This window comes from Mus caroli, unplaced genomic scaffold (genome assembly GCF_978045245.1).
Source record: "Mus caroli unplaced genomic scaffold, Mus_caroli_1 scaffold_3, whole genome shotgun sequence".
Taxonomy (NCBI): domain Eukaryota; kingdom Metazoa; phylum Chordata; class Mammalia; order Rodentia; family Muridae; genus Mus; species Mus caroli.
In genome coordinates, this window is record NW_028227258.1 from 29,461,125 (window position 1) to 29,477,855 (window position 16,731).

The window sequence follows — 16,731 nt, forward strand, 5'->3', positions numbered from 1 at the left end:
GCTGGCAACAAGATGTCAAGGACACCAGTGTAGTCTTGTACTTCTGAACACCGTCGGAAAGTCTGTGTTAAGTGGCCCTCCCAGGAACCTGCAGTTACTGACCCCTCTGGCCTGCTCCTCTCCCATCTTATCGTCATCCCATCACAAGACATCTGGAGACGGTTGCATCAGTTAGACATACCAACGGGCAAGGTGCATCTAATCCAGGAGCGCCCTGTTCTCCTTTCTCCCCTTTAGGCCCCCTTTTGCCTTTCTTTCCCTTTTCCCCCTGTGGATACAAGGGTTTAAATAAAAGACAGGTTTTATTTTGAGGGGGTGTAGAATAAAAATTATCCAAAGTATGACTTAGCTAGAAATAGTCTGGAGGCATTTACCATTGTTTACTGATGTACATATGACACGATGCTATAAAAAAATAACTTAAGCTGCCATGCTGACAATGGATTCTGGAAGCAGGATAGATTGGTTGATTGATTGATTATTTATTTATGACATTCAACAAAAGGAAAGGAGGATTTCAAATGGGCTGATGCATCAGAAAGGCAGATCAGTGCTGACTGTCAAAATATCTGAGTCAACAGTGAATTAGGGACTTGTTCTGTGGACCAGGCAAAGATGGCGGACAAGTTACACTGAAGCCAGTTGGTATCAGGTGGATCTGGGCTTAGGGTAATGGATACTCCACCCAATTGTGAGTACTTTTAACTTGCCTTTACCCTCCGTACTCTTTAACATATAATGGCTGTACAAACTCAGAGGGAGAGGCTACAGCTTTGCTCTCTCCCAAGGCTGTCCAATCATACTCTATTCTGCAGCTCTATTCCCAGTAAAAACATTCCAGTATTAAAACGTGCCTCTATTGTGTTTAACTTTTCCTCCCTGGCAAAAATAAAAGTGAACACTTGACTGATTGAGTTAAACACAAATTTCAGGTTCTAATACACGGCAGCAATGCCAACTGGAGAAACAGTTGGATAATCCTAGGCGGTCTTCTTCAATATTTGTTGTTCACAATGGTAAATGAGTTTCCAGCCCACAACGCTGCAGATAGGAAAAGCAGTCTGGGCTCATTAAAATGAGGTAGGCAGGATAATTACGTAGTGGGAATGTAGCCGTGGAAATTAGTATTTGGGAATCAAGGTCAAGGTTTGTAGGATGTCGGCATGGGTCCTAGGGATGGAGGAATTTAGGAAAGGAGGCGAAAGGAGAGGAGGGAAGGAATGCACCCCAGCTGGTTCATATTAACAGAGACATCTGCAAACGTATAGACAGGCAGTTGGTTGGTGCTGTGCAGAATGCAGAAGACAGTACGTAGATACATACGTAGATGAGAGCATTCATCCTGCAATCTGGATGGCAGTTGCAATAAAATCGAACAGTCTGAAGCAAGCAACATGAATATTCAAAGGGAAAAAGAACAATGCGCACACCGCATTAAAGTATGAGACACTCATTCAAATTAATACATTCACTCTGACAGCATGGGCCGAAGCTCTGCCTTGGTCATCTCCTGTGTGCCAAGAACATGGGGGCAGAGGGCTTGGAATCAAAACCACTTGGGCTTCTTGGATACAGGGGATAGAAATTTGGTGTGGTTCACTTGAGCATGGGTGAAGGCAAAGCCGTGACAGGGAAAGGGAAGGAGGAGCAGGTGAGACAGGAAATGGACGATGCCTTTGGAAGCAAGTGCTCACTCATGAGGAATCAGCATCCACCTCATCGAGTAGCTTCAGTGTCATGACGTGAATGGACAGAAACTTTTTACCTGTGCTACGCCCTTCCGGAAGGCAGCAGAGCCATCTTTGAGTAGGACTAACCACGACCAGGGGTGTTGGTTAAATGGCATTCACTGCTTGATTGGCAAATGGACTTAAGACTGACTACTGGAATTACTGTGATAGGCAATGATTTTGGGGTTGATATTTCAGTGAACGGCAAGCTTTACGGAAAAGAGCCATTATGAAGAATGATATGTTAATGCTATCACAGAGAAGAACATGTCAACATTCTCAATCAACAGCATGTTGTAAAATGAAGTGATAATCTATATTCTTCAAAGTTATGTGTCATCGTGTGTATGAGCAGTTGAAATGTGATAATTATTGTCAATTTTCATTTCTTATACTGATGAAAGAGATATACACAAAGTGTTTAACCTCTAGAATCTAATTTTCCTAAATATAAAACTTGGAATAATTGTGGAAATATTTTTGTGTGAGTGACTAGCATTTTTCTGAGGGAGGGTATGTGAGCAGCTTATGCTTTTATAAGCTACAGTAATGAAAATTTCTCCTCTCCCCCAGACTCTTCATTCTTTTTTTCTTTGCTATGCTGGGAGAATGAACTCAGGGCTTTGCACATGCTCAGTAAGAACTCTACACTGAGCCAATACTGGTATAATTTCCAACTTCTTTAAAGATAATAAAACTGAGTACCACATGATAAATTTTTTTCCTTGTGTAACATTTTAGACCCATACAACCCACTAGGTAAATATAGCACCCACCTCGGGGTGGCAGTGTGACGATTTTAAGGTTTATCGTGGGAGAGGAATGCGCAGGTGCTCACGGTATGCGATGATGTGGAAGGCGGAGCTTGGAATGACCACGGTATGGGCTCTTACCAATGGGAGGCTGAGAAACTCTTAATTCCTAAAACACATGCAGGGGCTCCGTTGCCTTTCTTTGAAACATCTCTTTTGGTCTTGTATCATAACAGGAATGAGTTTCACTGTTCAAGAGAATCTACTAGACTTTTAAAATCATTGAGTTGTTAAGTATATGAAGGGCACATATGAATCTAAGGAGGACTGGTTTACCCTGGAATCATGGGGTGAACGGATATTCAGCTACTTTAAGATTTTCATTATCTGTTTTGGGTTTTTTTTTTTTTCATTATCGAGGTTTTGTTGCTTTTTTGCTTCATCCAATGTAAAAACTTACTTGATTTACTATTGGGTTAAAGAGAAAGGGAGGAAGGGAGGGAGAGAAAGGAGAGAGGAGAAAAGAAAGAGGAGAGAGAGAGAAGCAGAACAAAAGAGAAACAGAAAAAGTGAAGTTTAAAATTCTGAATTGAGACTTTTCTTTCAGACATAAAAAAATCATTGCTTGATATTGACCCCTAATAACCTATGGTGTTGATGGTCCCAAGAAATCCTTAGAGTAATGTCTTCATTAAGTCATCTACAGCTGTTGGCTTTACAGCTAGCACAGCAGCTCCTGCGCAGTGGCAGGGCACACTGAGCTCTGTGATAGAGCCTGTTTTCTACTTCTGAATTTAAAAATATCAAAACGTATCATGCATCAGTATCTCTCCTGGGAACTTCAGGAAGATAAAGGAGATCCTGGCCTGCGGGTAAGTCAGGCTTTGCCAAAATACCATTGAGGTTTGTGCAATGTGATCTAACTTTTATGAAAAAAAAAAAAAAGGAAGTCAATTCCCTTGGACACTATATTAAAAAACAAAATTGGTGTCAGGAAGTTGAAAGACTGTAGCTTTGATATCCAGGAGTTAGACTCTTCCTCCTATGCTGGGAGGTGCCCTCATTTCTAGCTGTATAGCCTTCTTTAGACCTCTTTGAAGACCTGATTCCTTAGATCAGCCATCTGTATGTTTTTGGAACACAGGATGGACATGAGAAAGGTGCCTGGTGGAAGCCTGCAGGTTCAGCAGAAAAGCAGACAGTGCTAGCAGACACACACGAGATGCATGCTGGGAGCTCTGCTGGCCAACACACAGGAGATGCATGCTGGGAGCTCTGCTGGCAGATACACATGAGATGCATGCTGGGAGAAGTCACCTTTTCTCCCTTTTCTCCCAGGTCACCCTTCTCGCCTCGAGGACCAGGGAAGCCCTAGGGGATAAGAAGCAAACTCAACATATCTGTTGGCATAAACTGTGACAAAAATCACATTGAAATCAACAAATACCACTATCGTAACAACATTTCATTGGTCTGAACTCAGATATAAAAGCTTTAAATTTACAAAGAACAGTAGCGCTTTCTACCATTCAATGAGCTATGTACAACAGGTTTCTTGCTTTTTTTTTTTTCTTTTAAGAAACGTAGGAGAAAGAACACAGGATATTAATTTGAATCCTGGCGTGTTTACTAACTTGTGTGGGTCTGGGCAAATCACTTACTCTGCCCTTCAGTCCCCCTGACTATAGAATAAGGTTAATAGCTATCTGTCACACAGCTGTTGTGGATGTTAAATGAGACGGTGGATACAAAGTGCCAGAATGATGCTTAGACATAACAGGTGCTCAATAAATAGCAACTCTGGTAACATAATTACAGAACACTGACAAGCAGTGATTGCTCCTGGAAGCATTACTTTTGACAGTGTATTTTTATATAATATTTTTAGCATACGAGAAAATAGAGACATAATGAAAAATAAAACCACTACATAGCAGCTTTGACAAAACTTCCTTTCCCAGAGGCAGCTCATGAGAGGCAGACTGATTTAATACATTTTAATTTTTTTTCCATAACTAGGTCATGCTGATGTTGAGTGTCCTTAACTTAGAAAAGTATTGTGAAAATACCTCTATGCAATGTCAGTTACTAATTTTATATGAATTATTTCTCCTTCAATTATCTTATGCAATTACTAGTGTATTTTTATATTGCTGTGTATGTGCACAGCACAGTAAGTGTGTGTGTGTGTGTGCGTGCATGTGCATGTGCATACATAGACAAAATATTGTATATTCTTGGTGACGCTGGTGATGGAGACCTTTGATTGTCCTTATTATCATTAAAGGATGTTTGCTGTACAGATTACTTACATCAAGACCAGGTTCTCCATCTTTGCCCTGCCAAAGAACCATAGCAGCTACATTAGCGTTCCTAAGTTTCACCAGTAGGTTCTTGTTTAAGGCCGATCTGGGCATGCAACATTAGTATTCAAACGTCTATGCTCGAGATGTGGAAGGGCTTCTCCATTAGTGACATTTCTTTAATCAAGTGAGGGGACTGTTAGTTGAAGTTATAGGGCATGAGGAATTTAAGTTCTTTATTCTGGTAAATAGATGCTTTTGCTCAGGCTCTAGGCTTGCCCTTTGGCTTGGCTGCTCAAGAGGGAAGTGTAAAAACAAGGCAAAAAAAAAAAAGTTTAAGTTAACAAAACACAGCAACACCGATGGAAGATGTATGCCAATGCTCGTTTAGTTTGACAGTTCAGTTAGCCTTTAAGTTAATGCGGAACCTAAAAACTGTTTATCACTCAACACAGGTTGAATTTGGCCAGATGCTCAGAGTGTGAACATAACCTCCGAAGCTGCTTTGCAGTGAGCGTTGTAGAAGAATTTCCAAGGAGGATTGGTCTAAGACACAAGATGGTAACTTTGCCCCCATGGTGCTGGTAACACTGTATCGGATTCTGCTCTATCCAAAGTCCCCAAGAGCTACTCTGTTTCCTTAAGTACACTTTGACACTATTTCAAAATCCGCATCCCTTTAAGCATGGACGTGATTGTGGATGGAGTTTATTATCTGCGTTAGCAAAAAGCCTTTGGAAATCACAGGCCAGCTAAAAGCCTAAATGCAATGCACGCTACTTTGGGTCCTACTCCACTGAATCACTGTACAAATCATCTCTGTAGAAATCTGTGACTTCAGTTTGGTTCTGCATAGTTCAGAATTTTAGAAGACAGAACTCTGCCAACCTTCTATGTTCTGAAGATCATTTGTCCTCACAAATTCTTAGAAAGGTCAGAAACACTGTCATCATGAATATCAATTTAATTTGGATTATAATTTTCACTAGCAAGATAAATATTTTGCTAATAATCTGTAAGAATAGACAAGGTTGTTATAAATGAAGCTTTCACATCCAATTGGCATGGGCGACCCTTCAAGGCAGTGCCAATTCTGAATGTCCACTCTGATGGCATAAGGAAGGCTGCTGTCTGTTAGGTGGGATCTTGCTTTTTAATTAGTGCTGTCGATCCCCTAATCTCTGCTCTACAGTCGCATGACATGCCTGGGAATGTCTCTACATACAGAGATCATTTGAGGCTGAGTATGATCTGTCTGTAGCACAGAATGCTCTGTACTGAGAGTATTCACTGGACTGTCTTTGCTCCTATAATGAGATTAGTCTGTCCACTCGGGAAGGGTTAATTAACCATGTCAGTGGTAGGTCACAGGAACATGCGGGTGGTAGCGATCACGTGACAGTGAACTCACAGGCAGCCCATAGGGCCCTCTGGGTCCAGGCTCTCCCACAGCTCCTTTCTCTCCCTAAAATGAAAAAAGCAGAAAGTTCCAGTCATACACAGCCCCTCCCATTCCCATACAGCTCACAGAGCAAGCTGCCATTTAAATGTTCTATCAGAATGCCCACAATTCATACTCCTTCCAGACTGTAGTGGCGAAGCTGTGAAAGTCACCCATCGTGGCCACAGCTGCCAGATGACTGCTGAAAGGACAGAGCAGCCACCACCCAGCGGTACGAAAGGATTGCCATATGTCTGAAGGCCGGTACTTGGCTCCCTCTGGCATTTGTGTAGAGCACTGCCATTTGTTTTAACCTGTAGGCCCTACCCCTTACCTGACATACTTTGAAGTGGAGCTGATTTTGGATTTGGTATCTTGAGGATGAGGCATAACACTAACTACAAAATACATTTGTTTTATAGAAGTACCTTATAGGTCAATTTCATATATTATTATTTATTTTTGTGCCCATGTTTCTACAGCAATGTGTCAGATGAGGCCAGGAGTAGAATTTCCAGCTGTGGTGTCATGTTAGCGCTCAAAGGTATTAGAGCGATTCATAGTTTGAATTTTTGGATGGGGGATATTTGGCCTCTGTCGCCTTTCTTTCTCTCTCTCTTTATATATGATTTTTTTTTTTAAGTCAGGTCCCTCTTTGGAGGGACCTCCTTGACCACCCTCTCCATTTCTGCAGCTGTACACCACACGCGTGTTACTGTTAGCTTCTGTCTGTGGCTCTCACTAGAATGGGCACAATGGAGTTCCAGGGACCCCCATCTTCAGCCCCATCCTATCCACCAAGTGTTAGAGTAGTACCCAGCATATTAGTAAATAGTAATTAGATACATGAATCCTGTTGGCTCATACATTGTTATGCACATCTTGTTTTCTTTTTGAAAAAGATTAAAAAAAAAAAAAAACGTTTCTGCCTTCAGTGAGCATATGATGTGTCACACACCCCCTTTCCCTACTCTGTGTCCATTTCCTAGGGTTGGCAACAGGGTTTCTCCAGAATGCTTGTGCAGAATCAGGCTTAGTGGAGGTGGTCAATGGATAGAAATAATTAACCTAGCCTGATGCAGATACTAGCACCCAACCAGTGGACAGAAGCCAGGTACCCTGTGGTATGCAGGGCAGTGGCCAGGCTGTCAGTGAAATAAAGCTTAAATTTGAATTATATTTCTGGCTCTTTCTGGAGGTGAGGCCCCCAGAACTCTTGGAAATTTCTCAATCCTTCTGTGTTTGGATTACATTTACCATAAAATAAAACAGCGATAAATGTTCTGTGAAACTTGTCCTGAAGACTGTACATGATAGCAATATATGACATTATACAGTGCTAAATAATTAATGTCACCAGGGCGAGCTGCTGTACAGTGAGGGTCATATTTTTAATGGAAGCTTTAAAGCATGCTGGTTTAAAATTGATTCTTTCAGATGGATTTAGCAGTGTTACTTGTGAGTTTTAAAATGGTGCCTGCCTGCCTGCATGCATGTGTGTGTGTGTATGTGTGTGTTTTGTGTGTGTGTGTGTGTTGTGTATTTTACTAGTATGTTGGGAGTAGAGGTCAGAGGCAGTGTTCACAGAAGCAAGCAAACTAACTGGACAGTAGCAGCCTGGGTCTAATCTAAATAACACCGTGGAGCTTCCTGCTGCCCTCCCTTCTCCTGCCTCCCCTGAGAACCTTAGTTTGCTTTGTCTTTAAAAGGCACACACTGGGGCGTATGGAAATATGGTTAGTGGTCACTCCAGGGCTGGTCTGCAGGGCTTCTCCTTCAGGTTAGCCTGTCTCTCACAGCTGGGCACCATGAGATGTGGAGCCAGTGCTGGCCATGGAGGCAGTGGGGACACCCAGCTGGAAGCTCTAAGAAAGGCACTTTTCCTGCAGTGGTGGCTCTCCTTCTCTAGGGGAGAACCCTAACCTTGGTACAAGTCCCCCTGGGTGACCCCCTGGATCTACAGCTAGGATTTTGCCTGGATAGAAGCAAGGCACAGACTCCTCCTTTGGCCTTCTTGGTTATAGGAACTAGACACTACTCTCTTGTTAAGGCCACATGAGCTCTTCCTCAGCATCAAAGCACCACTCCCAGTGGTTGTATCTTGGATACCCTCAGAAATGAACTAGTAAGCCAGGGATTTGTATGCATAGTATTCCCCCCACCTAGATTAAGGGGTTCCAAAGCATCCTTGCTCCTCTCAAACTTAAAACACTACAGAACTCTAAGGCCAGAGGAAGAAATCAGTATTTGAAATGAAAACCACTTGTATGCTCTCGGCTCTGGGGACACAGATCTAAAGATCCAAAACAGCTTAAAGGACAAAATGTGTTGTTTGGTGGAACATCAGAGGAGGACTCTAGGCATGGCTTCAAGTGTCCTGTCCTCTACGCAGATGAAAGCATCAGTGGAAGGCAGGGAGCACGGAGAGCCGCATGCTTATGCATTAGTCATGTATTTGAGAAACTTTGCACCGGAAATGCATCATTTCTTTTAGGCTGGCTGCATTTTTATCCAGCAACCAAGGGCCAGTTCTAGAACACCCTGCCTTTGCCCACTCTTTCTGCTCTAAATCAGAAACATCTGCAGGAGACTCCAGATGGCACCTCCATTAACTCCGAGGCTCACGCTCTGCTCCAGCACTCAGTCCGAGGGCACTTGGAGCACGCTGACACGTGATCCGGTTTGAGGGAGACACAAGTGTAGCACTTCACACCCCATGCACCTGCCTTCCAACTATGCGTTCAGAAATTCTTAGCGACTTCATTTGCTCTTCTGGTTAATTCTGCACCAGTGCTGACACCGGATACCCTTGAGACACGGTGGAGCTATCGGAAGTAGCAGCTGATTTACCAAACAGCAAACCCTCTTGAGACCCCGGGGCACGTTGCCAACGGACCTCCTGAGCCTTGCTGATCCAATTTTAGGATGGACTGAGTTTCTTCATACAGCGATTGTAAATGAATATCAGCAGCAAGGACGCTCTTAGCTTTGAAGTACTTTTTAATGAACCTAATTACTGGAAGTTGTTGGTTTGATCTTAGAAATAATAGTAGATTCAGATAATATATTCTTAAGGACTCATCTCTTTCTGGAATTCTTGGATAAAGCCAGTCTTCACTGGGGTCTAGTCTATAGTATTTGGATTGACTTTGGCCTTATTCTCCGGCTATATTTTGCAGATTTCTTTCTTTCTTTCTTTCTTTCTTTCTTTCTTTCTTTCTTTCTTTCTTTCTTTCTTTCTTTCTTTCTCAATATAAACTCATTTAGATTAACGGAAAGAGATGTTTCCTTACTCAGCCCTAGATGGGAAGTCTCCATCAAATCCCTGCCCTCTGCTCACAGGGAATACGGTGCAATAGGAGGTAGAAAAGTGAAAGAGCCAGAGGACAGGGAGGGCATCAGGAAAACAAGGCTCTCTGAATCGGCAGAGCAAAGTTCATATGAATTCAGAGAGACAGAAGCAGCACACACAGGGCCTGCGCAGGTCTGCACCAGGCCCTCTGCACTGATGTTATGGCTTCCAGTTTAGTGTTTTAATGGGATTCCCGAGTGGGACTGGGTCTCTAATTCTTGTGCCTTCTCTTGGTCTCTCTTCCTTCTGTTGGTTTGTTTTGCCCAACCTCGATGTGATTTTTTTATCTTATATTTTATTTTGTTATATTTTAATATTTTCTCTTAGAAGTGTTTTTTCCCCTAATGAGAGACAGAAAGGGAATGAACCTGGATTGGAGTGGAGTTAAGGAAGGAAGAATACTGGGAGGAGGACAGGGAGCAGGGACCACAATCAGGATGGACTGGGTGAGAAGAGAATCTATTTTTAGTAAAAGAAAAAAATAAAAAAGACAATAGATGCTTCACCTGAAGCACTGTTTATCTATGGGTCGATACTCATGAGCATTAATAGAAGTGTATGAGATGATTATGAATATAATGAATATAATGGTATTATTCAATGTACCAGGGTAACTAGCAAAGAGGGATTTATTCAAGTAGGAGGAGTGTTTCTTTCACCCCCAACGGACTGCATTATCCACAGTCATATCTGATAAGCATTTATGGCATGCATGAATTTACTTTACAGAACACAGGACTAGGAAATTAGAAGGCATGTCAGAGACATTACTACCCAGGCCCTCTCTTTAAAATCAAATTAGCCTGTTCTGATGAAAACCTTTATTTTAAAAAGACCACAAACCTGCATAGTGAATTGTGCCAACATTGTGAAGTGCTCACACTCAGCGTATTTTACCTTGCACAGTGTATGCTGGAGAAATTGATGACACAATACACACACACACACACACACACACACACACACACACGCACACACACGCACACACTCTTGGAGTTTTCCAAGGTGAAGAGAAGAAAAAGTGGGTGAGAAACCAAGAGGGGGAAGAAGTTCCAGACACACGAGTAGCTGCGGGGCTGCAGCATATTTTGTGTGTCAGATATTCATCTTCCGCTGAATGTCTACCTTTTATTTTTTTGCTCCTAGGGATATGGAAACCTGGTCTAGGATAGTGAGGTTGGTGAAAGGGCTTTGCTTTGTAACGCACCAAATCATTTCCTTATGGCTTAGAGAAAAACAGGTCATTCTTTAACCCTCGAAAGAAAAACGAGAACATAGGTAACCGTGTGGAGAAGACTACGTAGGTTTCCTAATTTCCTTTGGAAAAACATTACAATGTACTCAGAATGAACACAGTAGCTTTGTGTTAAGATTATCAACCAGAATATGTAGTTCTGGAGGTTTTAGCCCATTGACTTCAACTTCCTGGATGAAGGCCCAATGAAAATATCTTCCTTATGGGTTAAGAAGGAATAATGGGGGCTATTTACTTTAGCTATGTAAATGTATGCATTGTTTGCATTAAGGCAGGCCGATTCCACGTACTTTTCTTCTTAGTCTTAGGACTCTAAATAGTACTTCAAATGGGCAATGTTTTCATTTACTACTAGGTAGTCCCCCGTCTCTCCGGGAAAATGAACAGGTTGAGAAAGCCGTATACAGAGAAGACATGCTTTCCTTCCTCCAGTTCTCAACTTAAGTGTGACAACCCAAAGGGGGACTTACTCTTTCTCCTTTGGGTCCTGCAGGGCCGTGGGGTCCTATAGGACCATCTGCACCCTAAAAAACAAAGATAAGAATAAAATACTATGAGCCAGGTGAGAGACTGGGGTTGCAAGAAGAGGGATTCTGATTAGCTCTGCTTGCTGGGGAGAAGGATGCATGCAGATGTCTTAGGATAACACATCTGATTGTAAAGCACTCTATTCTTAATGGTTTTTCATGCCAGTTGTTTTTGAGAAATCCATGCAAGAGAGGCAAAGTATCTCACTGCATGTTTCAATGAAGAGTCTACAGAAAAGCTATATCTCATAGTTATTCTTCTCAGATGAAGAATCTTCATTTTGTCCTCATCTTTTTTTTTTTCCTCCCCGGATTTATTTTTATTTTGTATGTATGTGTGAGGGCTTTGCATGTATGCATGGACATAATGTGTTTGCAGTACGCCTGGCTACCAGAAGAGGGCACCAGATCCTCTGGAAGTGAAGTTGGAGCAGCTAGGGCGCCACCATGAGGGTTCTGAGAACTGAACCTGGCTGATCTGCAAGATCTTAGCTGCTTTAACTGCTGAGCCATCTCTCTGTCCCCTTGTCTCCATAATCCTAACAAGGAAAGTGTAACTGTCCTTTCTTTCTATCATCTTTCCCAGGTCCTCTCACCATTGTCACTGACAACTCTAGTCAAAGCTCACAAACTTTGATTTTTAGCCATTTGAATGGAATGTATATGAAAAAGAATAGTGTTAACTTTTTTTTTTGTTGTTGTTGTTGTTTTTTTTTTTTTTTTTTTTCCGAGACAGGGTTTCTCTGTGTAGCCCTGGCTACCCTGGAACTCACTCAGTAGACCAGGCTGGCCTTGAACTCAGAAATCCGCCTGCCTCTGCCTCCCGGGTGCTGGGATTAAAGGCGTGCGCCACCAACGCCTGGCTTAGTGTTAACTTTTAAGACAACTTTTTGTAGCGCTTGTGACAGCAGGGCTCACAGGGTGAGGGGACTGTTCTTCTAGGCTCTCCCTACAGCTTGCAAGCATAATTGGTTTCTGTGGCAGATAAAATAACACACAAAAGAATGTAAGAACTTTGGGGTCTGGAGGGGAAAAAAAACCCTGCTTGATGATTCTTAGAACTGAAAATTTTCAGATTTAGAGTCTTAAAAAATGAGATAAGGACTTCAAATATATTTGTCAGGAAGACTGAGTTTAAAGACGCACAGAATGCAAAATCATATTTGTAGACGTACGATTATTTCATTTCACTTGTCTCTGGGTTCGCATTGCTAGTCTAGCCGTTTGGTGGATTCTGTTAGAACCACAGGATAGGGAACTATTCTGAGTTTCAAATGCATTCTCAGGTGAGGGAATTCTCTTTATCTTAATCATGCTCTTACTGTCTCAACTCAAGGTTCACCTCTACAAGGCTTCTAAATACTGAGAGATCATGGCTAAAATTTAAGAGGCAGAACTGCCAAAAAGAAGTGATAAAAATGGCGGAAGACACACGATTCATTTCCACAAATAGAGACTTGGAAGTCAGTTTTATGGAAGAGATTACATTTCGAAGATGGACATAAATGTAAAGGAAAAGCAAGTTAAACTCCTTCATTTTTTGCCACTTCAGGGCCCCGTGGGATTTTGGGAAGGTTTTTATGAATTGTTTCAGGTTGCTGAGACACAGAAGGCAACTGGAGCGGTCATTTTCTCACTGAGTAAATTATCTACCCTCAAGCTTGGGCTTCTGAAAATGTTCTGGCAGCCCAGGCTAAACTTTCGAGTTGCGACCCCTTCTCTCTCCTCCGGTCTCCCTCTCCATCATCCTCATCTACCTCCCCCTCTGATTCTGGCCCTAAGTGACACCTCATCATCTGGAAAGACCACAAGGAACGAAGGGGTCTTTCGTTCCCAGCACGTGATTCACATCCACGGAGCACGTCGGAGCAGGACGCAGGGCCGACTCACCCGGGATCCTGGCTTTCCGTCTAAGCCAGATGCCCCCTGGGATCGGGGTTGGTGTCAGGGTTGGTGGGTGTAACACGAATGACAAGAACAGAGATTAGTATGAGGCACTGATGAACAAATGCAACACTTCAAACAACGCAATACACACTCACAGGATTCTGGGATGAATATCACATTGCTACAAATAGTTAGTTTTTAAAAAAGTCACGTGACAATACATGCCCCACAGATGATCGCATTTAGTGACATTTCTACCAGGAAATTCTTATCTAAAAAGCTGGTGAACGAGGGTTTTCTCAGTGGGCTGCAAAGTACTTGCTGACAATATACAGTAAGGGGGCTCCTAGCTATACGTCCACATGAAATGCCTTTCTAAAGACTATTACTCATATTTCTTTAGATTCTCAAGAGAAAACAGTGGCGATCTCCTAGTATAGGACTCTAGATCTCTGGCTATGGCTGTTAAGGCGACTTTATGAACAAAAAATGCTGTGCTTTAGTATCTTGGAATGGCTTCAGTTCATACGCACATTATGTGTTGGACCCAAAGTTCACATTAGTTGCCACTAGAGGGCCTGCTAGGAACAAGGGGAAAAAAAGAAAGAAAGACTATGTGGGCTCAAGTTAAAATAACTCCCAGTCTGCCTCTCAGTTAAGTTCAAATAATCTTTATATTGATGTTTGCATGAGAAATGCCTTAAAAGCCAACTCCTCAGATTAATGCATGCCTTTATTTTGAATTGAGGGCTACCCAACTGAGATTTTTTTTTTTTTTAAAAAAATGTCGCTTTCTATTTTGCAAGAGAAACCATCATTGTTCTTGGTTAAGCTCGTCTATAGCAAACTCCCAATACTGCTTTAAAGGTACAGATTAGACCAAGGAACATTTGAGAAGACCTCGTGTTAGCACTTGAAATTCTCTTGGCCAGGCTGCAGAGGGCTTGTTCAGCTCCATGCTTCAGGTGCAGTTAATTAAAAAAAAAAAAAAAAAAAAAAAAAAAAAAAAACGAAAGAAGAAAATTCCAGCTGCCAGTGATGACAACACATAGACTTGGGGTATTTTTAGTTTGTTTATTTATTTATTTTTTTTTACTTAAAAATTCCTTTAGTAAGATCCTGTCATGATCAGTGCTATACATGTATAAAATACAGCTTCAGGTAGCAATGATTCTAAACAGCAGGTATGGCTATTGCCTGTTTAATGATAACTTTTGGCTATACGATCTGTAAAAAAAAACAGCCCTAAATTTGACAGTAGGGGGAAGTTTAGTTTAGATAAAGGACTAAAAGATTAGGAAATGCAAAGTTCCCTAAGTCTTTCTTTCTTTCTTTCTTTCTTTCTTTCTTTTTTTTTTTTTTGACTTTTTTTTCTTTGGTCACTATTTTGAAACTTAAAGGTAAATGTTAAAGTGATAAATTTTATGTTGATCATAAGACTTTCTACCCAACTGGGATGCAGAACTAGTGGCTAACAAGTGTCTTGGGGATTTTATGTCTCTAATCCATGGATCCCATTGGCACCGTTTAACTTAAATTCGAATACGGAGGTGACATAATTCACTCAACAAGGGAATGTATCCGAGAGACCTGGTGTGTCTAACTGATAAATCATGGGCTATTGTGTGAATCATGGAGGCACCGTACCCATGGAGAAACGGGAGACCTCCCATCAACCAGCATGTTTTATCTCACATCTCAAATATAGAACTATTTTCTGTTATTTGTTTTGTCACATTTTACAAATGTAACCTACAGTATTCTTTGCCAATTGTGTCTGCGTTTACTGAATAAATGACATATCAAAAGCCTGAAATGAAGCCATTACATAACAATGATCTAAAAAAAAAATCTTTAAAGTTGTTGTGGGAAGATGATTGGCATAAGGCATATGGATTGATAAAACCCACTGTTTTTGTTAGAATGCAGATGACTTCTGTCACTACCCACTACTGTCCCATGACCCTCACTGTAGGGAATCTCCAAACGAACAACATAAAACATATAGAACACAAAGGAGCCACAGCACTGACCTCAATGATGGCCAATTGCATACCTGCCACCAACAGGGGGCGACAGCGGTTAGAATCCAAGCAGATCAAGGCAATTGAGAGAGGGTCTTAACCTCTATTAGGCCATATTTGGGAGAAGTTATGAAACAATAAACATCACTTTTTAGAGAGAGATGATGGCAGAATTTGTCTGTCAGCCCCACAAGAGCAAGGTTGGCCTGTATGTAATTGAATAGGGATGCAACGTTTTGGCGCTGTTTGTTATGTGGTCACCCTCAGGCACAAGGTCGAGACATCGGGGAAAACAAACCGGGGCTGTGCTCTGCTCTGACACACCATGTGTTCTACTGACAGGGCTCTCAACTGTAAGACTGCTACTGAGCAAATCAGAGCTGGTACTTTGGATAGAAAGAAAAAAAATTCTCGAGATTGGCACTGAAAGGGAAAGTTGTCTTTACTTACTGGAAGACCAAGGGGTCCTCTGTCACCCTTTTGACCTGGTTCACCCTTCAATCCTTTAACACCATTTAACCCTGGTTCACCCTAAATGCAAAAGCAAATGCCAATTTTGTTTGCTATCATGGGTGTTTAACTGTGAGAGAAGAGACCCAGTCTCCGAAACATTTGCAGATTCCAGTTTTAGGTGACAGCAGAGTGAGGCTACATTGGTTTTGCATCAGTTAATAACCCAACTTAAAACTCTGACAAATAATAATCAAGAAAGCAGAACACTCGATGTGTTGAGTACCACCAAAAGACGTACAGCTGACCTCATGGACTTTGGAGTTCTGCATCAAGGAAGTCAGTGCTCCATTGTTTTGACTAAGCAAATCAAAGGCGATCAGAGGGAGGATGCTGAAGGGGATCAGTAGGAAAACCTCACTCTGCTGGGATGGAAAACTGGAATATGCAGGACAGTGTTATAGACAGACATTTTAAGCCTTTAAGCATTTAGCCCAGGAGAACGGACTGAAAAATGTAGATGCTGATGTCTGAAGTAATGCCATTCTGCAAATTCTCATTCCTGACATTGCCAAGTCAGGTCCCTACATGGATTAATCAATAGAGTAAACCACAAATTGACAGTCCCAGAAGAGACTAGGAAGACCAAAGAACTTGAAAGTAGTTTTCCTAACTGCCTGTGCTGTCTAAGAATGAAGGGGATACAGTTTAACATGGGAGGACATTACAAGAGCCCCAATGAGTGATAAATCCTCCAAACTCGCTTTAGTAAAAACCCTAGGATATAACATGCCTATTGTCTATCAGAAATAGCATGCCCGGGACAGAGAAAGCTTGGGCATGCACACTTTTCAGCTCTTAACTACAGACATTAATTTGTCAAGAAAACACTGAAAGACTCTGAAAAGGAAGGTGACCTCACTGCCTATGCAGTGACCTCCATAGGTCATGGTCACATTGGCTGAAGGGACTTTTAACCTGTAAAGTGCCAGCTGGTCTGCCTGATGGTG

General features: G+C 41.9%; 1 protein-coding gene and 1 long non-coding RNA gene across 2 annotated transcripts in view; one reads left to right on the forward strand and one right to left on the reverse strand.

Annotated features, from left to right (window-relative positions):
• The window catches only part of LOC115030590 (uncharacterized), a 129,525-nt gene that overhangs the window by 75,922 nt on the left and 36,872 nt on the right, over positions 1-16,731 (forward strand). The window contains exon 2 of the long non-coding RNA XR_003836171.2: positions 5,241-5,346. This is a non-coding gene — a long non-coding RNA (uncharacterized LOC115030590). The remainder of the gene's footprint in view (positions 1-5,240; positions 5,347-16,731) is intronic.
• Positions 1-16,731, reverse strand: part of Col25a1 (collagen type XXV alpha 1 chain) — a 411,050-nt gene that overhangs the window by 10,202 nt on the left and 384,117 nt on the right. Inside the window, exons 31-35 of the mRNA XM_021157594.2 lie at positions 13,251-13,286; positions 11,304-11,357; positions 6,197-6,250; positions 4,795-4,821; positions 3,800-3,853 (exon numbers count right to left, since the gene is read on the reverse strand). Of these exons, the coding sequence (XP_021013253.1) occupies positions 3,800-3,853; positions 4,795-4,821; positions 6,197-6,250; positions 11,304-11,357; positions 13,251-13,286 (225 nt within the window). The remainder of the gene's footprint in view (positions 1-3,799; positions 3,854-4,794; positions 4,822-6,196; positions 6,251-11,303; positions 11,358-13,250; positions 13,287-16,731) is intronic.